Source organism: Hevea brasiliensis, chromosome 6 (genome assembly GCF_030052815.1).
Source record: "Hevea brasiliensis isolate MT/VB/25A 57/8 chromosome 6, ASM3005281v1, whole genome shotgun sequence".
Lineage (NCBI taxonomy): Eukaryota > Viridiplantae > Streptophyta > Magnoliopsida > Malpighiales > Euphorbiaceae > Hevea > Hevea brasiliensis.
Window position 1 is genome coordinate 91,921,039 of NC_079498.1, and position 20,914 is coordinate 91,941,952.

At 37.7% G+C, this 20,914-nt stretch overlaps 2 protein-coding genes across 2 annotated transcripts; both read right to left on the reverse strand.

Annotated features, from left to right (window-relative positions):
- Positions 1–422: 422 nt before the first annotated feature.
- Positions 423–911, reverse strand: LOC110642477 (uncharacterized). The gene has a single exon (XM_021794556.2). It carries the CDS (start codon positions 909–911, stop codon positions 423–425), a length of 489 nt encoding a protein of 162 aa, XP_021650248.2.
- A 3-nt stretch (positions 912–914) lies between these two features.
- On the reverse strand, positions 915–2,142 carry LOC131180671 (uncharacterized). Its single transcript, XM_058148023.1, has 4 exons — positions 1,912–2,142; positions 1,667–1,803; positions 1,381–1,633; positions 915–1,040 (listed from the first exon to the last, which is right to left on the reverse strand). Exons 1-4 carry the CDS (start codon positions 2,140–2,142, stop codon positions 915–917), a joined length of 747 nt encoding a protein of 248 aa, XP_058004006.1.
- Between the last annotated feature and the right edge of the window lie 18,772 nt (positions 2,143–20,914).

A 20,914-nucleotide genomic window follows, 5' to 3' on the forward strand; every position in this document is an offset into this window, starting at 1 on the left:
TGGGGTCAACCCGTGCAAGTTTCTAGAGCTTATGTAGATGTTGTTTCAGAGTTCTAGGATGTTACATGGGGAGTGTAAAATTTATACATAGCCCGTGTAAATTTTTGGCTCTCCAGTTATCTCTTATATGTATTTGATTCATGCTAATGTCTATATGAATGAGATGAATGCAAATATTAGCAACAGAGTTACTTCCCCGATTTTGTACAATCTCCTCTTGTGTGGTTTTGACTTAACATTTCCACTCCTCCCTTGCCTTTCGTTCCTTGCTTTTGTAGGATTGTGATTTGGGGTACCTTTAAAAATTAAAGAACATAAAGTAAAGTAATGAAAATAGAAAGAAGGGTTACAAATGTGTTTGGGTTGCCTCTCAAAGAGCGCTTGTTTATAGTCATTAGTCGGACTGTTCTTCAACTTTATTGTTAAGATGGAAGGGTACTGTAGGATTGGGTGAATCCATCTTCAATTTTATCCCCTGGGAAGAATGGCATCAATCTTTGCCCATTAACCTTGAAGGCACCTGAGGTTTCATTCCATACTTCCACCTCTCCATGTGGGAAGACTTGAGTTACCTTAAAGGGTCTGGACCATCTTGACCTCAACTTCCTTGAAAAGAGTTTTAATCTTGAATTGAACAGCAGGACAACTCCCCATCTTTTGGTCTTGTCCTTAAAGATTCTAGCATTCTCATAAGCATCTTGCCTGATTTCTTCCAGCTCATTAAGCTGTAGAAGCCTTTTTTCACTAGTAGCCTTCAGGTCAAAATTGAGGGTTTGGATTGCCCAATAGGCTTTGTGTTCAAGTTCGACGGTGAGGTAGCAAGATTTTCCATAAACCGAGCAGAAGGGTGTTGTTCTAATGGGAGTTTTATATGTAGTACGGTATGCCCACAATGCATAATCCAATTTCATAGACTAGTCTTTCCTTGAGCGATTGACTGTTTTCTCAAGGACATATTTCAGCTCTTGGTTTGAAACTTCTACTTCACCACTGATTTGAGGATGGTAAGGGGTTGCCACTTTGTGAGTCACTCCATATTTCTTCAATAATGTTTAAAATTATTGATTACAGAAGTGACTTCCTCCATCTGATTATTGCCCGTGGTGTGCCAAATATTGTAAAGATGTTCTTCTTAAGGAATTTTGTGACCGCTTTAGCATGATTTATTGGTGTAGTGATTGCTTCTACCCATTTCAACTCATAATCAATACCAACTAGAATATACTTATTTCCAAAGGAGGATGGAAATGGAGCTATGAAGTCTATTCCCCATACATCAAATAGTTCAATTTCAAGTATACCATGCAGTGGTATTTCATTCCTTCTTGAGATGTTTCCTGTTCTTTGGCATTGAGCACAAGTCAACACAAAGGATCTCACATCCTTAAATAGATTTGGCCAGAAAAATCCTGTTTGCAAAATCATGGCTGTTGTTTTTGTTGTGCTAAAATGTCCTCCATATGGTGATGAATGGTAATGCTGTAAAATGCTCTCGATTTCTTCTTTTGGTATGCATCTCCTTATCAGCCCATCATTGCATCTCTTATACAGCAAAGATTCTTCCCATGTGTAGAAGTGCACATCATGCAGATTTTTTTTTTTGTGCTGATAAGACATGTTTGGTGGCAATACCCTGCATACAAGATAATTAACAAAGTCAGCATACCATGGAGCTTGTGAGAGTGCTAGTAATCTCTCATCAGGAAATGAGTCATCAATTGGTAAATCCTTGATGTCCCCTATGTCTTCCTGTTTCAATCTTGAGAGGTGGTCAGCTATTACGTTCTCGGGTCCCTTTTTGTCCTTAATCTCAAGGTCAAATTCTTATAGGAGTAAGATCCATAAAATCAATCTTGGCTTTGCTTCCTTATTGTTCAAGAGGAGCCGAATGGCAGCATAGTCTATATATACAGTGACTTTTGATCCAAGAAGATAGGATCTGAATTTGTCAATTGCAAACACCACTGCTAGGAATTCCTTTTTCGTGGTAGCATAGTTGATTTGTGTGTCGTCAAGTGTCTTGTTGGCGTAGTAAATGGCATGAAGCCTTTTATCTTTCCTTTTTTCGAGCATTGCTCCAACCGCATAGTCACTTGCATCGCACATCACCTCAAATGGTAGTTCCCAATTAGGTGGTTGCATTATTGGTGTTGAAATCAAGGCTTCTTTGATCTTGTTAAAAGAGACAAGGCAATTTTTATCAAAATCAAAAGGAACATCTTGACTTAAAAATTAGTCAATGGCTTAGTTATTTTGAAAAAATCTTTAATAAATCTTCTGTAGAAGCCTGCATGTCCCAAAAATCTTTTTTTACTCCCTTGATTGATGCTGGTGGTAGCATCTTTTCAATAATTTCGATTTTTGCCCTGTCAACTTCAATTCCTCTTTCTGATACCAGGTGCCCAAGAAATATACCTTCCCTTACCATGAAGTGGCATTTTTCCCAATTCAGAATCAAATTTAATTCTTCAAATCTTTGCAACACCTTCGATAAATTAGCTAGACATTCATCAAAAGTAGTTCCATAGATAGAAAAATCATCAATAAAAACTTCCATAATATTTTCAATATAATCAGAAAAAATGGCCATCATGCAGCTTTGAAAAGTAGCAAGGGCATTACAAAGACCAAAGGGCATTCTTCTATATGCAAAGGTTCCATAAGGGCATGTGAATCTAGTCTTTTTCTGGTCTTCTGGGTGAATAGGAATTTGAAAAAATCCTGAATACCCATCTAGATAGCAAAAGTAGGAATGTTTTACTAACCTTTTCTAGCATTTGATCTATGAAAGGGAGAGGAAAATGGTCTTTTCTGGTGGCACTATTCAATTTCCTATAATCTATGCACGTGCACTAACCAATGACTGCCCTAGTAGGGTTCAATTCATTATTTGCATTTTGAATGACAGTTGTCCCACCTTTCGTAAGCACTACATGCACTGGACTAACCCATTTACTATTAGAAATTGGGTATATAATACCTGCATATAATAGTTTCAAAATTTCTTTCTTAACTACTTCTTTCATGTTTGGGTTAAGCCTTCTTTGGTGTTCAATAGTGAGTTTGTTGTTTTCCTCCATAGGTATCCTATGCATGCAAATTAAAAGATTAATCCCTTTCAGGTCTTCTATTTTATACCCTATAACTGTAACACCCCTATTTGTATAGCTTGGTATATTTTACTGTTTCGGTGACTGGTGTTGGTCCGGACAATTAAGAGAAGTAGAACTACGTCTAAGACACTTAGATAAGCCCTGAACACAAATAATTAGTAATTGCCAAATAGTTAAGTATAAATAAGAAAAACCGAACACATGAAGTTAAATGAGCTGAAAGTCACAGCGATGGGTGACCTTCTCGGGAAGGACTGCGATGTCGATCTAAACTCAAATTTCGAATCGTAAAATGTGATGCTGCGGTCCTTAGGACTATTGCGAACACAGTGGAAAAGATAAAAATCACATAAAAGAATTGTTAAACAGGTCAAATAATTAGGTCAAGAATCCGGAAGAAATATCGAATAACTTGCAAACCGGATTGAACTAGCAAGGGGCAATTTAGTCAATTTACCTCTAGAGCTGACTCCTAACCTAACTGTCCAATAAAATCGGAGAAATGAAAATTTCGAGATCAAGAATTAAATTAAAGACTAATGAAAAAATAAATGCAAAAGAAAGAAAAAAGAAGAAAAAGTTTAATACATCATTGGATGACATTATCATGATGTCAAAATCCATTTTAATTTCCCTACATAATTGACCAAGTCAATTCTTGTTAAATGAGACATAAAATAACAAAAAAGAAAAGAAAAAAAATCATTTTTGATCTTCTTTTTCCTAGTGTGCCGCCCACCTTTCCCTCACTTCTCCATTACAAAACCTCCGTTAAAGCTTGATCTCAAGCTTTTGTTCCCTCACTTAACCCTACTTTGCCTGCAAATTATTCCATTAAAGCTTGTTAACTTCACTTGGGAAGGTGATTGAGCAAGAAAGAAAGATGAAAAAAGGAGAATAATTAAAGATTGAAAAACAAAGTGGAGGTAAGCAATTGAATTTGAAAATTTAAGTTTATTAGATGTGTTTGTGACTCAATTAATCTAGAAATCTACTTGAAATTAAAAGAAAACAATTATTGAGGGACCAAATATGAAATTCATCCAGCTAGGGTTAGGGTTTTATATAAATGAGTTTGATGGTTTTGAATAGTTATTTGAAGTGAATTAAGTGTATAAATCATGAATATACACTTTAAATTTGCATTAGAGTTCAAATACATGTAACTAGGGTTTGGAGATTGTTAAAAATTGAAGAAAAATTTGAGAATTGGCCAAATGATATTATTGACCTTATTTGAGTTGAGAAATGGTCAATTGTGACCATTTGTAGTGTGTATGAATTGTTGGAACCAAGTTCCAATTCGGATTAGAGAGGGTCAATCTGTAGGCAACATGACCTAGGTCCATTTCAAGGACCAAAACTAAAAATTTACCAAACTAATTGGTGTGAGGCAAATTGGGAATGAAACTAGACACAAAATGGCACATTTTGCATTTAGGAGTCATGCCCAGAAAGTGACAATAACTTAGTGAACAATTAGGCTAAATCTGGAATTGGCAAACTGACCTGTACAAAAATGACCAAATGAACAGTAGTTACGTAAATGATCATAACTTGGTCTAGGGAGGTCCAAATGACCTGAACTTTTACCGGTAGAAAGCTGAGACATAGCCCTACAACTTTTATGAAGAAAACAAACCCAAATTTTGACCATAACCTATTTGAAAAGCCACCTGCAGTCAACCTACAAAAACTGCCATTATCCAGTGAATGCCCAGAATTCTGGGTAAAACTAAATCCGGCCAGCCATGTTCAAATGGCTATAACTTAGGCTACAAAACTCCAAATGGAGTGATTCAAAAAGGGAAATAAAGTTAAGACAATAAGGAACAACTTCTATGAAGAAACCTTAGCCAAATTTCCACAGCAACATGACCAATGGAACAATGCAAAATAAGACACCAAAACTAAAAATTTGAAATTTGTGCCTAAAAGACTTAAGATTTGAGAAAACAACCAAAACTAACAAAATTGGTAACCAAAATGTGGTATGTGGGTATAGTTGGATTTCCCATACCTTTTAAGCATAAGAAAGTCAATATTTTGACTTGAATAGTACCATGAATAGTAATCTCGACAAGAAAATTTCTAAGTATTGGGGCTAGAATTAAGCATATATGAATTTAATTATTGGATTTATTGTGAGATAAGATACTGAAATACTGTCCATTATGTGTTTCAGCTGAAAAAGACCCGAAAAATCTAAGGGACTGAGTCAAGGCTTAGAAGTGACTCACGTCAGGTTTGTGCACAATAAATTTATGTAATTATTTTCTAACTGAAAAGTTGAATTGTTATACTTTATGAAATCACTGTGTTGTTTATAAATTGTGTTGCCATTTTGTGACTGCAAAAATGACTTTGGAAATTGTTTGGGATCTTTCCTAAATTATTTGAGTACTTTGTTTTGAATTAATTTTGTGTTCACACTTAGCATGACAGTACCACATTATTCCTCCTCCATTTATGGGGTTGAGATCATTTATTTTCCTCCCTCTCTAGCTTACCAGTTGAGGTTGTAGATCGGATGAGTACTCATTAGCTAGCTAGCCACCTCCCTCATTGATTTCGATTAGTGGGGTTGCAGATCACTTTGTTGTGGTGCACAACGCGACATTGATTGGAAATTTTGTGTCATGGCTAAAGTTGTGCATGAATTGGTAACACTGTGTTTATTAAATTGTTTGACCAAAATTGTGCTATAATGAGTTTTGATCATTTGTGCAATATTTAAATTGTGATTTATTAATGAATATTTTATTTACTGCATTTCGAATTTTTATTGTGCACAACTGAGTATTTTTATATTTAGCGATAGCTTATTTTGCTGTCACAGATAAGGGCAAGGAGAAAGCAGCAGAGTGAGCTGCTATTAAGATAGAGGACTGCATTGACCTTTTTGGTACGGGTATTTATTTATATCCTTGTAGTTATTTTGATGTAAATATTGTAATGCCATATGTATTAATGTAAAGTTGAGCAGTTGTACAGTAAATTATAATGAATATTATTTTGGATTTTCTTTATATAAATTAAGACCTGTATATGTAAATTAAATTTTAAATGCAATGTGAATGAAATTATGAAATATTGTGAGATGACAAACTTTGATTGAATTGTGGAATTGATTTGAATTATGTTAAACTGAGTCATTTTGGTGGTTGGGAGTTGTGGAAACAATTATTGGAAGTGTTTTTATAGGTTTTTGAAGAACTGTTTTCTCAAAATACAGACAGCACTCTGCCGAAATTTTTACTAAATTGTGGAAAAATAAAAATGGACAAAAATTTTTACTAGTTTTGAAACTTCAATTAAATTTTTTTTAATTCCTACCATAATGCTCACCACTTCAAAAAAGAAAGAAAATGGTTTTAAAATCCCTTGTAGGGTACTTAATGAGTTATCGGTAGGTGAAGTTAGGTAGTTCATTAGGTATTCTACGGGATCATGTTATGCCTTACAGAGTTGTAAGATATGACATGTTTTAGTGGTATCAGAGCATGGTTTTGCAATGAATTTTGAATATTTATGTGAATATTTCTTTGATAAGTACAACTGCTCAAGTCTCTTTAATTGACACATATGACATATTTACATCATTAATATGCTCTAACGGAGATCAACGTCCTTGTATTTGATCTCAGGAAGTAGGAAATTTTTGAAAATGGAATGGAAGAGAGAGATCATTCCCTGGAGCAATCTGTCGAGGCTGAGGTCCAAGGAGAAGCCCCAGCACTTCAGAATGTGAGTGGATCAGGCACTCCAGCTCCTACTCCAGCACTGCAGTTTCCTGCTCAGTTTGCATAGCAGATGGCTGCATTTTTCACCAAATGACGGGAAATGTGCCACCCTAAGTTCAGATGCAAGTACCTGCAGCACAACCACAGCCTCCAGCTCGATAATATGAAAAACTAATGAAATTTGGGGCTACCGAGTTTAAGGGCACTGTGGATCCACTGGAGGCAGAACAGTGGCTAGAACGGATGGAAAGGGTATTCAGAAAACTGCAGTGTGCCGAAGAATTAAAATTTGAATATTCAGTATCTCTTCTGCAAGGAGATGCATATGAATGGTGGAAGACCATCCCCCACAGCCTGGTTAAGCCACCTGTGCTGACCTGGATAGACTTCCTGAGGGAATTCAGGCAGAAATGGGTTCCCGATGCTTATGTAGATATGAAATTGCAAGAATTCTTGAGGCTGAAGCAAGGGGACAGAACAATAGCAGAGTATGAGCGGGACTTTTCAAGGCTAAGTCATTATGCTGGAAGCTTAGTCTCTACCCCTAGAGACAAATCTAAGAGGTTTGAGGCTAGGTTGAGGCCTAGCTTAAGAATGCAAGTTGTGGGATTCAGACACTAGAATTTTTCTAAGCTGATTTCACAAGCCCTAGAACTGGAAAGGATAGAATCAAAAGGGGTAGTGAAGAAGGGCACTCAAGAGAAAGAAAAGACTAAAAAGGCTACGGGCCAGGCTACTGAGAGTGGTTCTAGGAAGAGGAAACAGTTTGGGGGATCCAGTTCTCGTAGATCTGGCAGAGGCAGATTCTCTGGCCAAAGATCACCCCGGTCTAGTCAGCAGACCCAGTAGGCATCTCGAGGAGCTTTATCAGCCTGGCAGTGTGAGACTTGTGGTTGAACACACGATGGGGTGTGTTTCAAGGCCATCGGTGCATGTTTCAACTGTGGAGGGAGTAGACATTTTGCTAAGGATTGTACTAGTCCGCGCTGATTTGGACCTCCTGCCACATCGGAGGGATCAACCCAAGTCTTTACACCTAGAGGGTCACAACCAACTAGTCGAGGTAGATGCAAAGGTAGGGGTAGCACTCCTGGAAGTCAGAGTACTGTTAACTAGCCAGAACCAAGTGGTACACCAGCTAGAGTTTATACCATGAGACAGAGAGAGGAGGTTGAAACATCAGATGTAGTAGCTGGTATTTTCTCTATCCTTGACCAAGATGCATATGTGTTGTTTGATCCTGGCTCCACACATTCATATGTCAGTGCTAGTGTGATGTGTTCTACTGCTATCCAGTGTGTACAAATGGACTATGATGTACTAGTAACTAGTCCATTAGGCCAGGAGGTTAGGGTAAATAGAATATATAAGGATTGTCCTCTAGTGATCCAAGGACACACCTTTTTGTCTGATCTGATTGAAATGCCCTTCAGAGATTATGACATCATCTTGGGCATGAATTGGTTAGCCAGGCATCATGCAATGATTGACTGTCAATTGAAGATAGTCACTTTTGGTCTCCCTCTGCATGGTAATGTGGTAATACATGGGGAGAGGCAGTTACTGCCATCAAACATCATTTCGACTGCACTAGCCAGAAGGATGATCAGAAAGGGTTGTGAAGCATACTTAGCACATGTGATAGACACCCAAGTGGGGAGTCTAACACTGAGAGACATCCCTACTGTATGTGACTTTCCGGATGTGTTTCCTGATGAATTGCCAGGATTACCTCCAGAAAGAGAGGTGCAGTTTGAAATTGATGTTATGCCTGGCATGGACCCAATCTCGATAATACCATATCGAATGGCACCAGCAGAATTAAAAGAGTTGAAAGTGCAGTTGCAAGAGCTGCTTGACAAGGGCTTTATCCGCCCTAGTGTGTCACCTTAGGGAGAGCCAGTGTTGTTTGTTAAGAAGAAGAATGGCACTCTCCGCTTATGTATCGACTATCGGCAGTTGAATAAAGTGATAATAAAGAACAGATACCCATTGCCCCACATTGATGACTTGTTTGATCAGTTGAGGGGTGCAGTTGTGTTCTCCAAAATTGACTTGAGATCAGGTTATTATCAGCTGAAAGTACAAGAGCAGAGTATTTCAAAAACTGCCTTTAGAACCCGCTATGGCCATTATGAGTTCTTGGTTATGCCATTCGGGTTAACTAATGCTTCGGCTGCTTTTATGGATCTTATGAACACTATCTTTAGACCATATCTCGATCAGTTTGTAGTGGTGTTCATATATGATATATTGGTTTATTCGAGGAGTGAAAGGGAGCATGATAGACACCTGCGCATTGTACTGCAGACTTTGAGAGAGAAACAGCTATATGCGAAACTATCAAAATGTGAATTTTGGCTGAAGAAGATAACCTTTTTAGGGCATATAGTATCAGCAGAAGGTATTAAGGTAGATCCCAGCAAGATAGAAGTTGTCCTTAAATGGAAGCCACTCAGAAATATCACAGAGATTCACAGTTTCCTAGGGTTAGCTGGATACTACCGCCGTTTTGTGAAAGCTCCATGTTGGCATCTCCTATATGCAAAACTATCAAAATGTGAATTTTGGCTGAAGAAGATATCCTTTTTGAGGCATATAGTATCAGCAGAAGGTATTAAGGTAGATCCCAGCAAGATAAAAGCTGTCCTTAATTGGAAGCCACCTAGAAATATCACAGAGATTTGTAGTTTCCTAGGGTTAGCTGGATACTACCATCATTTTGAGCAAGGGTTCTCCATATTGGCATCTCCACTGACTAAGCTGCTTAGGAAAGATATAAAATTTTAGTGGACGAATAAATGCCAATAGAGTTTTGATGAATTGAAGAGGTGTTTGACTGAGGCTCCAGTCCTGACTTTACCTATCCCAGGTAAAGAATACACAGTATATAGTGATGCTTCTCATAATGGGTTAGGTTGTGTACTGATGCAAGATCGGAATGTCATTGCATATGCATCATGCCAGCTAAAACCTCATGAGAGAAATTATTCGACACATGACTTGGAGCTAGCAGCTATTGTGTTCGCTCTTAAGATCTGGAGACACTATTTGTATGAGGAGAAATGCTACTTTTACACAGAGTTTGAAGTATCTGGGTACTCAGAAGGAGTTGAATTTGAGGCAGAGGAGATGGTTAGAGTTAATACAAGACTATAATTGTCTAATAGACTATCAGCCAGGGAAAGCTAATGTGGTGGCTGACGCCTTAAGTCGCAAGACTATGGCAAGTCTCAGAGTTTCTCCTTTGTCTATGGTACATGAGTTGAGATCATTGCATGCCAGCATTGAGATTAATGATGAGGGGTAAACAGCAGTTGCATGGCATGTACAGCCAGTGTTGATTGACCAGATCAGAATGGCTGCTCAGAATGATCAGAAGTATCAGAAGTTATTAGAAGAAGTTAGACAGGGCAATAAACTAAAATTATCTATGAGAGATGACAGTCTATTGCTACACTAGGGCAGGATATGAGTTCCTAATGATGTTGACTTGAGACAGATCATTTTGAAGGAAGCACATGAGTCTCCTTTTGCTATGCACCCTGGTGGTACAAAAATGTATAAAGGGCTGAAAGAGCATTACTGGTGGATGGGTATGAAAAGAAATGTAGCAGAATTTGTTTCCAAATGCCTAACTTGTCAGCAAGTAAAGGCAGAGCATCAAGTACCAGCTGGTTTGTTACATCCACTACCAATACCGGAATGGAAATAGGAGAGAATAACTATTGATTTTGTGATGGGCCTTCCGAGGACACAGAAGAGTCATGATGCAGTATGGGTCATTATTGAAAGACTGACCAAGTCTGCTCATTTTCTGCCAGTTCAGATGGACTACAGTTTAGAAAGATTGGCCAAGTTGTATATTGATGAGATAGTAAGACTGCATGGAGTGCCAGTATCCATCGTATCAGACAGAGATCCTAGGTTCACTTCTAGATTCTGGGGTAGTCTCTAGAGAGCCCTAGGAACTAGATTGAACTTCAGTACGACATTCCATCCATAGACAGATGGCCAATCTGAGAGGGTAATTCAGATCTTAGAGGTATGCTACGGGCTTGTGTGATTGAGTTTGAGAGCAGTTGGGACACACACTTGCCTTTGATTGAGTTTGCTTACAACAACAGCTACCAATCAAGCATTGGGATGCCTCCATATGAAGCTTTGTATGGCAGGAAATGTAGAATCCCGTTGTGTTGGGATGAGGTAGGCGAAAGAAAGATGATTGGTCCAGAAATTGTTCAGCAAACTGAAGAGAAAATTAGATTGATAAGAGATCGACTTAAGACTGCATCAGACCGTCAGAAGTCCTATATTGATTTGAAGAGAAGGGATATTGAGTATGCAGTGGGTAACAAAGTATTCCTCAAGGTTTCCCCTTGGAAGAAGATTATGAGATTCTGCAAAAAGGGAAAACTGAGTCCTCGTTTCATTGGGCCATATGAGGTTCTGGAGAAAGTGGGTCCTTTGGCATATCATTTGGAACTACCTCCAAAGTTGGATAAGATACATAATGTCTTCCATCTATCTATGTTGAGGAGGTATCGATCAGACCCATCTCACGTACTACGAGTGGAAGAAATTGAAGTGAATCCAGACCTCACATATGAAGAAGAACCCATAGAGATTCTGGCTCATGAGGTGAAGCAGCTACAGAACAAGCAGATACCATTAGTGAAAGTGCTGTGGAACCATCATTCAGGCCATGAGGCTACTTGGGAACAAGAGGAGGACATGAGGAGACAGCATCTACAGTTGTTCAGAGATTGATACCAGGTAAAATTTTGAAATAAAATTTATATTAAGGGGGGGAGAATTGTAACACCCCTATTTATAGAGCCTGGTATATTTTACTGTTCCGGTGACCGGTGTCGGTTCGGACAATTAAGAGAAGTAGAATCACGTCTAAGACAATTAGATAAGCCCTAAACACAAATAATTAGTAATTGCCAAATAGTTAAATATAAATAAGAAAAATCGAACACAAGAAGTTAAATGAGCCGAAAGTCACAACGATGGGTGACCTTCTCGAGAAGGACTGTGAGGTTGATCTAAACTCAAATTTCGAACCTTAAAATGTGACGCTGCGTTCCTTAGGACTATTGCAAACACAGTGGAAAAGAGAAAATCACAGAAAAGAATTGTTAAGCAGGTCAAATAATTAGGTAAGGGATCCAGAAGAAATATCAAATAACTTGCAAACCGGATTGAACCAGCGAGGGGCAATTTGGTCAATTCACCCCTAGAGCTAACTCCTGACCTAACTGTCTAATAAAATCAGAGAAATGAAAATTTTGGGATCAAGAATTAAATTAAAGAACTAATGGAAAAATAAATGCAAAAAGGAAAAAAAAAAAAGATAAAGTTTATTACATCATTGGATGACATCATCATGATGTCAAAATCCATTTTAATTTCCCTACATAATTGACCAAGTCAATTCTTGTTAAATGAGACATAAAATAACAAAAAAGAAAAGAAAAAAAATCATTTTTGGTCTTCTTTATCCTAGTGTGCCACCCACCTCTCCCTCACCTCTCCATTGCAAAACCTCCATTAAAGCTTGATCTTAAGCTTTTGTTCCCTCACTTAACCCTACTTTGCCCCCAAATTATTCTATTAAAGCTTGTTAACTTCACTTGGGAAGGTGATTGAGCAAGAAAGAAAGAGGAAAAAAGGAGAAGAATTGAAGATTGAAGTGCAAAGTGGAGGTAAGCAATTGAATTTGAAAATTTAAGTTTATTAGATGTGTTTATGACTCAATTAACCTAGAAATCTACTTGAAATTAAAAGAAAACAATTATCGAGGGACCAAACATGAAATTCATCCAGCTAGGGTTAGGGTTTGCTATGAATGAGTTTGATGATTTTGAATGGTTATTTGAAGTGAATTAAGTGTATAAATCATGAATATACACTTTAAATTTGCATTAGAGTTAAAATGCATGTAACTAGGGTTTGGAGATTGTGAAAAATTAAAGAAAAATTTGAGAATTAGCCAAATGATATTATTGACCTTATTTGAGTTGAGAAATGATCAATTTTGACCATTTGTAGTGTGTATGAATTGTTGGAACCAAGTTCCAATTCGGATTGGAGAGGGTTAATCTGCAGGTAGCATGACCTAGGTCCCTTTCAGGGACCAAAACTGAAAATTTACCAACTCAATTAGTGTGAAGCCAATTAGAAATGAAAATAGACACAAAATGGCATATTTTTCATTTAGGAATCATGCCTAGAAAGTGACCATAACTTAGTGAACAATTAGGCCAAATCCGCAATTGGCAAACTGACCTGTACAAAAATGACTAAATGAACAGTAGTTATGTAAATGACCATAACTTAGTCTAGGAAGATCCAAATGACCTGAAATTTTATTGGTAGAAATCTGAGACATAGCGCTACAACTTTCATGAAGAAAACAAACCCAAATTTTGACTATAACCTGTTTGAAAAGCCACCTGCAGTCAACCTATAAAAGCGCCATTATCGGTGAATGCCTGACTCGAGTAAAACCAAATCTGGCCAGCCATGCTCAAATGGCTATAACTTAGGCTACAAAACTCCAAATGGAGTGATTGAAAAGGGAAATAAAGTTAAGACAATAAGGAACAACTTCTATGAAGAAAACTTAGCCAAATTTTCACAGCAATATGACCAATGGAACAGTGCAAAATAGGACACCAAAACTGAAATTTTGAAATTTGTGCCTAAAAGACTTAAGATTTGAGAAAATAACCAAAACCAACAAAATTGGTAACAAAAATGTGGTATGTGGGTATAGTTGGATTTCCCATACCTTTTAAGCATAAGAAAGTCAATATTTTGACTTGAATAGTAACCTCAACATGAAAATTTCCAAGAACGTAAGTTTAAGCATATTGGGGCTAGAATTGAGCATATATGAATTTAATTATTGGATTTATTATGAGATAAGATACTAAAACACTGTCAATTGTGTGTTTCAGCTAAAAAAGACCCGAAAAATCTAAGGGACTGAGTCAAGGCTTAGAAGTGACTCACGTCAGGTTTGTATGCAATAAATTTATGTAATTATTTTCTAACTGAAAAGTTGAATTGTTATACTTTATGAAATCACTGTATTGTTTATAAATTGTGTTGCCATTTTGTGACTACAAAAATGACTTTGGAAATTGTTTGGGATTTTTCCTAAATTATTTGAGTACTTTGTTTTGAATTGATTTTGTGTTCACACTTAGCATAACAGTACCACATTATTCCTCCTCCATTTATGGGGTTGAGATCGTTTATTTTCCTTCCTCTCTGGCTTACCAGTTGAGGTTGTAGATCGGATGAGTACTCATTAGCTAGCTAGCCACCTTCCTCATTGATTTCGATTATTGGGGTTGTAGATCGGTTTGTCGTGCTGTACAACTCAACATTGATCGGAAATTTTGTGTCATGGCTTAAGTTGTGTATGAATTGGCAACACTGTGTTTATTAAATTGTTTGACCAAAATTGCGCTATAATGAGTTTTGATAATTTGTGCAATATTTAAATTATGATTTATCAATGAATGTTTTATGTACTGCATTTCAAATTTTTATTGTGCACCACTGAGTATTTTTATACTCAGTAATAGCTTATTTTGCTGTCACAGATAAGGGTAAGGAGAAAGCAGCAGAGTGAGCTGCTATTGAGATAAAGGATTGCATTGACCTTTTGGTACGGGTATTTATTTATACCCTTGTAGTTATTTTGATGTAAATATTGTAATGTCATATGTATTAATGTAAAGTTGAGCAGTTGTACAGTAAATTGTAATAATATTATTTTGGATTTTCTTTTTGTAAATTAAAACCTGTATATGTAAATTAAATTTTAAATGCAATGTGAATGAAATTATGAAATATTGTGAGATGACAAACTTTGATTGAATTGTGGAATTGATTTGAATTATGTTGAACTGAGTCATTTTGGTGGTTGGGAGTTGTGGAAACAATTATTGGAAGTGTTTTTATAGGCTTTTGAAGAACTGTTTTCTCAAAATACAGACGACACTCTGCTGAAATTTTTACTAAATTGTGGAAAAATAAAAATGGACAAAAATTTTTACTAGTTTTGAAACTTCAATTATATATTTTTTTAATTCCTACCATAATGCTCACCACTTCCAAAAAGTAAGAAAATGGTTTTAAAATCCCTTGTAGGGTACTTAATGAGTTATCAGTAGGTGAAGTTTGGTAGTTCATTAGGTATTCTACAGGATCACGTTATGCCTTACAGAGGGGTAAGGTATGACAATAGCCTTGCTATGGGTCCTAAACACTTTTAACAATTTTTCCTCTTCTATTTCAGATAGGCTAGCATTGATAATAACAGGATATTTAGAATTTGAGTCCAAGAATGCATACCTTAGCATGGAGGGGAAAAGTTTCAGTTCTACCTATTTGGTATCTTCCTGTGGCTTGCTTTTGGGCTGTTCTTCCTTTAGCTCTTCCACCTTGAAAGCTTGAGCTGAAGGTAGGGGTGAATTAGTTGCTAAAGATTGTGCACACACTGTAATTTTTATGTTCTCATTATCTGTTATATGGCTGTGCACTATGCATGCTTCAAGAGGATCTTCGAGATGTGCTTTGTGAAATTCCTCCTCAATTAACTTGTCAATGGCATTAACCTTTAAGCATTCATCAGGTTCAAGTTTGTTCTTCATTATTCTAAACAGGTTGAAGTCTATTTCTTCATCTCCTACCTTGAAAGTTAACCGCTCATTCTTAACATCTATGATAGCTCCGGCGGTTGTCAAGAAAGCTCTTCCCAAGATGATAGGAATTTGGACATCCTCCTCCATTTCCAAGACAACAAAATCAACTGGGCTGAAGAATTTCCCCACCTTGATGGGGGTGTTTCCTAGGATGCCCACTGGCTATTTGATAGACCTATCAACCAGTTACAGTGAAATTGTTATGGGTTTGAGCTCTCCTCCAGCTTTCGATATATTGATAGAGGCATCAGACTCACACTTGCACCTAGATCACAGAGTGCCTTGTCTATAGTCATGTTGCCAATAAGATAAGGTATGGATAAGCTCCTTGGATCCTTGAGCTTTGGTGGCAGCTTATTTTGCAATATAGCACTACATTCCTCCATAAGAGCAATAGTCTTATAGTCTTCGAGTCTTCTCTTTTTTAAAAGAATTTCTTTAAGGAACTTGTATAGGATGGCATCTGAGAAAGTGCTACTATGAAGGGAATGTTAATGTAGAGTTTCTGCAAAACTTCTAAAAACTTTCCAAACTACTTATCCAATTTAGCCTTCTGAAATCTCTAGGGAAAAGGTAAAGGAGGTTGATATGGCTTTGGTAGCTTCTTCTTTTTCTTCGTTTCCTCTTCTTATTCCTTTTTAGCTTCTTCTTCTTTCTCCTCTGTTTGGCTTTCAGATTCATTAGAGGTTTGTTCAGTTGATCTCTCCTTTGATGGTTGTTTTTCTAATATTCTGCCACTCCTCAAGGTAACTGCCTTACAGTGCTCTTTAGGGTTCATTTAAGGTTGACTTGGCAATTTACCAGCAACGTTGCTTGAAAAACTTGCCTTTGAGCAATTTGGTTTTCAAGCATCTTATTGTGTGTGGCTAGTTGGTCCATTCTAGAAGTTAATTGCTTTATCATTTCATTATGCTGTTGTTGGGATACTAGGAAGCTCTCCATTATGGATTCCAAAGTCAACTTTGATTCAGGCTATTGAGGTTGAGGAGGCAGAGGTGGCTGTGTAAGGTTTTGTCCTCTACTTTGAAATCCTGGGGGTGTTGGTGATTTGTGTCCTTACTGCTTGTTCATGGGCTGATTCTACAAGTTGGACCATAGTTTAGGCTAATTCTACAAGAAGTTAGGGTATTTTCTCCATCCAGGGTTATAGGTGTTTGAGTATGTGTAACATCCTCACTTTAGCTAGTCCGTACAGTCTACTGTTCCGGTGACCAATGTCGGTTCGGGCAGCTAGAATGTTTGAAATTATAAATAGACTAGAGTGAGGAGTTATTAAGTAACTAAATAATACTCAAAAAAATCAAAGAAAAATTTTAGAAACCAAATACACTAAGGTTTAACGAGCCGAAACACCAGGGATGGGTAACCTGAAAGGGAAGTGACGGTGAAGGCCGTTAGTAGCCCTAGACCAGGGGGAAAAGTTATAAAATAATTTTTGAGACTCCAGAGAAGGATTATTGAGGTTCTTATGGCATTAGCATGTCAAGAAAATAATTAGAAAAATTTTTCTATCGGTATACACAATTTTGGCTCGGTAAGCCAAATGGAGGGCATTTTGGTCATTTCGTCTTCAGAGATGATTTTTGACCAACTTGTCCATTTATGTAAATGAATTATATGACATAAAATATGAATAAATGTTGTTAAAAATTTAAATTGAAATTAAAGAGACAAGAAATGGTGAGAAATTGAAAGAAAATGGAATAATGACATCATCATGATGTCATTAAGATTCTCCCAACCAATCCAAGGTTGACACATGGCCTAAACTAATTTAAAAGAGACTTAATGGGCTGGAAAATGAAGAAAGAAAATCAGAAAGCTTCTCCCACCTTCCTTGCCGTCACCCACCTCTTCCATAGCTAAGCATATTCAAGCTTTTCAAAGCTTGATTCACCAATTTCTACCCAACAAAATCATAACCTAGTAACACAAAAAAGTGTTCTTACCTCTTGGCAAGTCTTTTGGGAGCAAAAAGAAAAGGAAAAGAGGAACCCTAGCAAGTGAGAAATCTCACTCCATAAGAGGTTAGTGACTAAAACCTTAAATTTCAATTCAATTTCATGTTTAAGCATTATATTGGTGATTAAATGACAAAGAAACTTGATAAAAGACATTGGTATGCCATCCCTTATTTTGGCAGCCATGGTTAGGGTTTGATGGTGTTGAGTTAATGAAATTAAAAGGGTATTAGGGCTGCCCACAATGTGTATTTGCTAAGTAGATTGAAGAAATAAAGTGAAAATGCAAGTTTGATAATGTTGAGTTAGGGTTTGGAGGGGGGAAAATGAGACTTTGATCTTGTGATGATAGAATTAGGTTTTAATGGTCAATTAGTGACCATTTGGTTTGGTTTGAACCAGAAATGAAGTGAATTGGGTTGTGGGATTTGAGGTTGGAGTGGCTGCCTTGTGTGACCTGCAGGTTTGGCTGTGAGTCCAGCCTGTTTGGACAGCCATAACTTGAATTGTAGAGGTTCAATTGGTGTTTGGCCAATTGGACATGAAACTAGACACATAATGGCACAACTTTGAAGAAGAAACCATGCCCAAAAAACCAAACCAACTTGACCAAAAGCTTGCCCTAATCCGGGTGACCTGCACTCTGCCTGGGCAAAATGACCAAATGAACAGTGTTTGGTCATTTGGCCATAACTCAATGTAGAAAGGTCCAATTGACCTGAAATTTTACCAGCAACAAGGTGACATATAGACCAACAACTTTCATGAAGAAACCTAACCCAAATTATGACCATAACCTAGTCAAATTGCCAACCAAACTTGAGTCACCAAATCTGGCAGAATCAGTTTTGCCCAGAATTTTGGAATCTGCCCAATCCGGCCAGTTATGGTATTTAGGCCATAACTTGAGCTACAAAACTCCAAATGGAGTGATTCAAAAAAAGAAATTCATCTAGACAAAATAAGGAACAACTTTCATGTTGATCACTTTTCCAAAATTCCACTGCAAAGATGACTAATGGAACAGTAAAGACAAAGCATGAAAACTGAAATTTTTGTCTAATTATCATTAAGCTTAGAGATGGTATTGGCAATCAATACCAACAAGTTAAAAATGCAAAATGTGGTATGTTGATGATATTTAAATTAATTTACCTATTGCCAATGCAAAAGTCAACATTTTAGTTGACCAATAAAGTGAATAGTAATCATAAAAATTCAATTTCAAAGAATTACTTAAATGAAAAGTGCTAAATGCACTAGTAGACCTAATGTGATTGGATTGGATAGGTTGGCATGCCACTAGGGTTCTGTTAGCAGTACTGCGTATGGCTTCATGCCATTCTGTATTTCATGGCTTCCCATGCCATTCTGTAACATAATAGCCTTTGGCTATGATATTGAGTTGTTATCCTTGGGTTTAATCCCGGATAATTATTACAGCTTATTAGCTGTTCTGTTGCACACCGGGAGACACAATGTGACCGATGGTGTGATGGTCCGAGGTACTTAGTACCCAGTGCCAGTTTACCCGTTTGTCCAGTCCAGTTGACTAAATTAGGTTACTCGGGCAATGTTAATAAATCTTACCAAACTTAAATCGAATAACACTGCAATAAATATTAGAAACTAAGTCTACCCAGAAATGTAAATATACATTCTGCATATTTTATTTTAATTTATTTTATTTTATTTTATATTGTCACCACTAAGCAGAATTGCTTAGCGCGTCGCTTTTGCCACGCGCAGGTACTGGAGACTTAGCTGGGGAGTCCAGCAAACCGCATACTGGGTGAGCCATCATATCTGCACTCAGAGTTCAGAGTCACCTCACATTGCAGTGCATTTGGTAGGACATTAGGCCATCTGGGATATTTTGATATTTTGTTATTTTGTATTTTGTAAACTTTTGTTATGTACATTATAAACTCATGTAATCATATTTTTGCTGTAATTATTTATGAACTGTGTTCAGAAATAAATATGAGTATTTCTCATTGAATTTGGTATGATATGAGATGAATGTAAATTTTGAGATACTGAAATGAATTGAGAATATATTGGAGGTTGACTGAGGATAATATGATGATATTACTGGAAGTGTTTTTTAAACAGGTTCAGAAGAACTGTTTTCCAATTTATAGCCGGCACTCTGCCGGATTTTCTATAAAATTTGCGGAAAAATTTAGATTTATCAAAAATTGTAAAAAAAAAATGAATAAAAAGGGATTAAGTGAACTTGAAACATGAATTGATGTTCCGACACACTGAGTAGCATAACTTGCTCGGCTATACTGTAGACGGGTAAGGGGTGTCACATTTAGTGGTATCAGAGCATCGGTTTAGGCGTTTCTGGGTCTAGATAGAGTACATACCATTGCATTGCATTTGTAAGTGTTGAGGTGACACTGATGCAGATCTGTTTGCTTTCTCATTTTGAATAGGTTATGGATCCTGCTTCGCAAAGAGCAGTTGATGAAGAGGTGGAGAGTCATGCTCCACCAAGGGCCGAGTCTGGGGGCAGGAGAGAATCTGCTCCACCAGCAGCTGAGGCACCTGCCCAACCTCAGTTTGCTCTATTCCAGCAAATGACCGAGTTCTACCGGCAAATGATGGGGGCAATTCCACCACCACAACCACAGCCACAACCTCCACCAGTACCACAAAAATCTCATCTGGAGAAATTACGAAAACATGGGGCTGTGGACTTCTTTGGGAAGAGGGAGGATGATCCCATGGCCGCAGAAAACTGGTTGGATAGAACCATCAGTCTTGAAAGCGGCTAAAGCGCACCCCGAGCGAGAACCTAGTGGGTCTGTGTCCCTACTTGAGGATGACGCATATCGGTGGTGGGACACGGTGACGGTGAGGTGCAACTGAGCGGATCACACGGGAATTCTTCCTCATAGAGTTAGGAAGAAATATATTAGCAAAGTGTATTTAGAGGAGCGAAGAAGGGAATTTATCGATGCGAGACAGAGCGGTTGTCGATGGTGAGTATGAGCGTGAGTTTGTCAGACTGAGCCGGTATGGGAGGGAGATAGTCCCTACCGAGGCAGAGAGGTGCAGACGGTTTGAGGAAGGGCTCAATGACAACATTAAAGTCATGATCACAGCACTGGAGATTACGGATTTTGCTAAACTTGTAGATGCAGCATCAAAAGTGGAAAGGGTCAGAATCAATGAACAAAATAGAAGGAAAAACAGAGAAGAGGGGTCGAGTCGGTGCATTTTCTGCTCCCGAAGAAGAAGTAAGGGTCCTCTGCTCGAGTTCAGGACCACCACGAGTCGTGGTCGGTCTCGGGGCCTGCATCGCGATTCACACCTAGGAGAGGCCAGCCCACACCATCAATGGGCAGCTCTCCAGGGAC

Bases quoted from the DNA above. Each gene is read 5' to 3' on its own strand.
- LOC110642477 (XM_021794556.2), bottom strand. From the start codon at position 911: ATGAAATTGGATTATGCATTGTGGGCATACCGTACTACATATAAAACT.
- LOC131180671 (XM_058148023.1), bottom strand. From the start codon at position 2,142: ATGCAACCACCTAATTGGGAACTACCATTTGAGGTGATGTGCGATGCA. The intron at 1,804-1,911 runs GTATATATAGAC...CTTGAGATTAAG, and splicing joins TTCTTGGATCAAAAGTCACT to GACAAAAAGGGACCCGAGAA. The intron at 1,041-1,380 runs GTGAGATCCTTT...ACATTATTGAAG, and splicing joins GGCCAAATCTATTTAAGGAT to AAATATGGAGTGACTCACAA.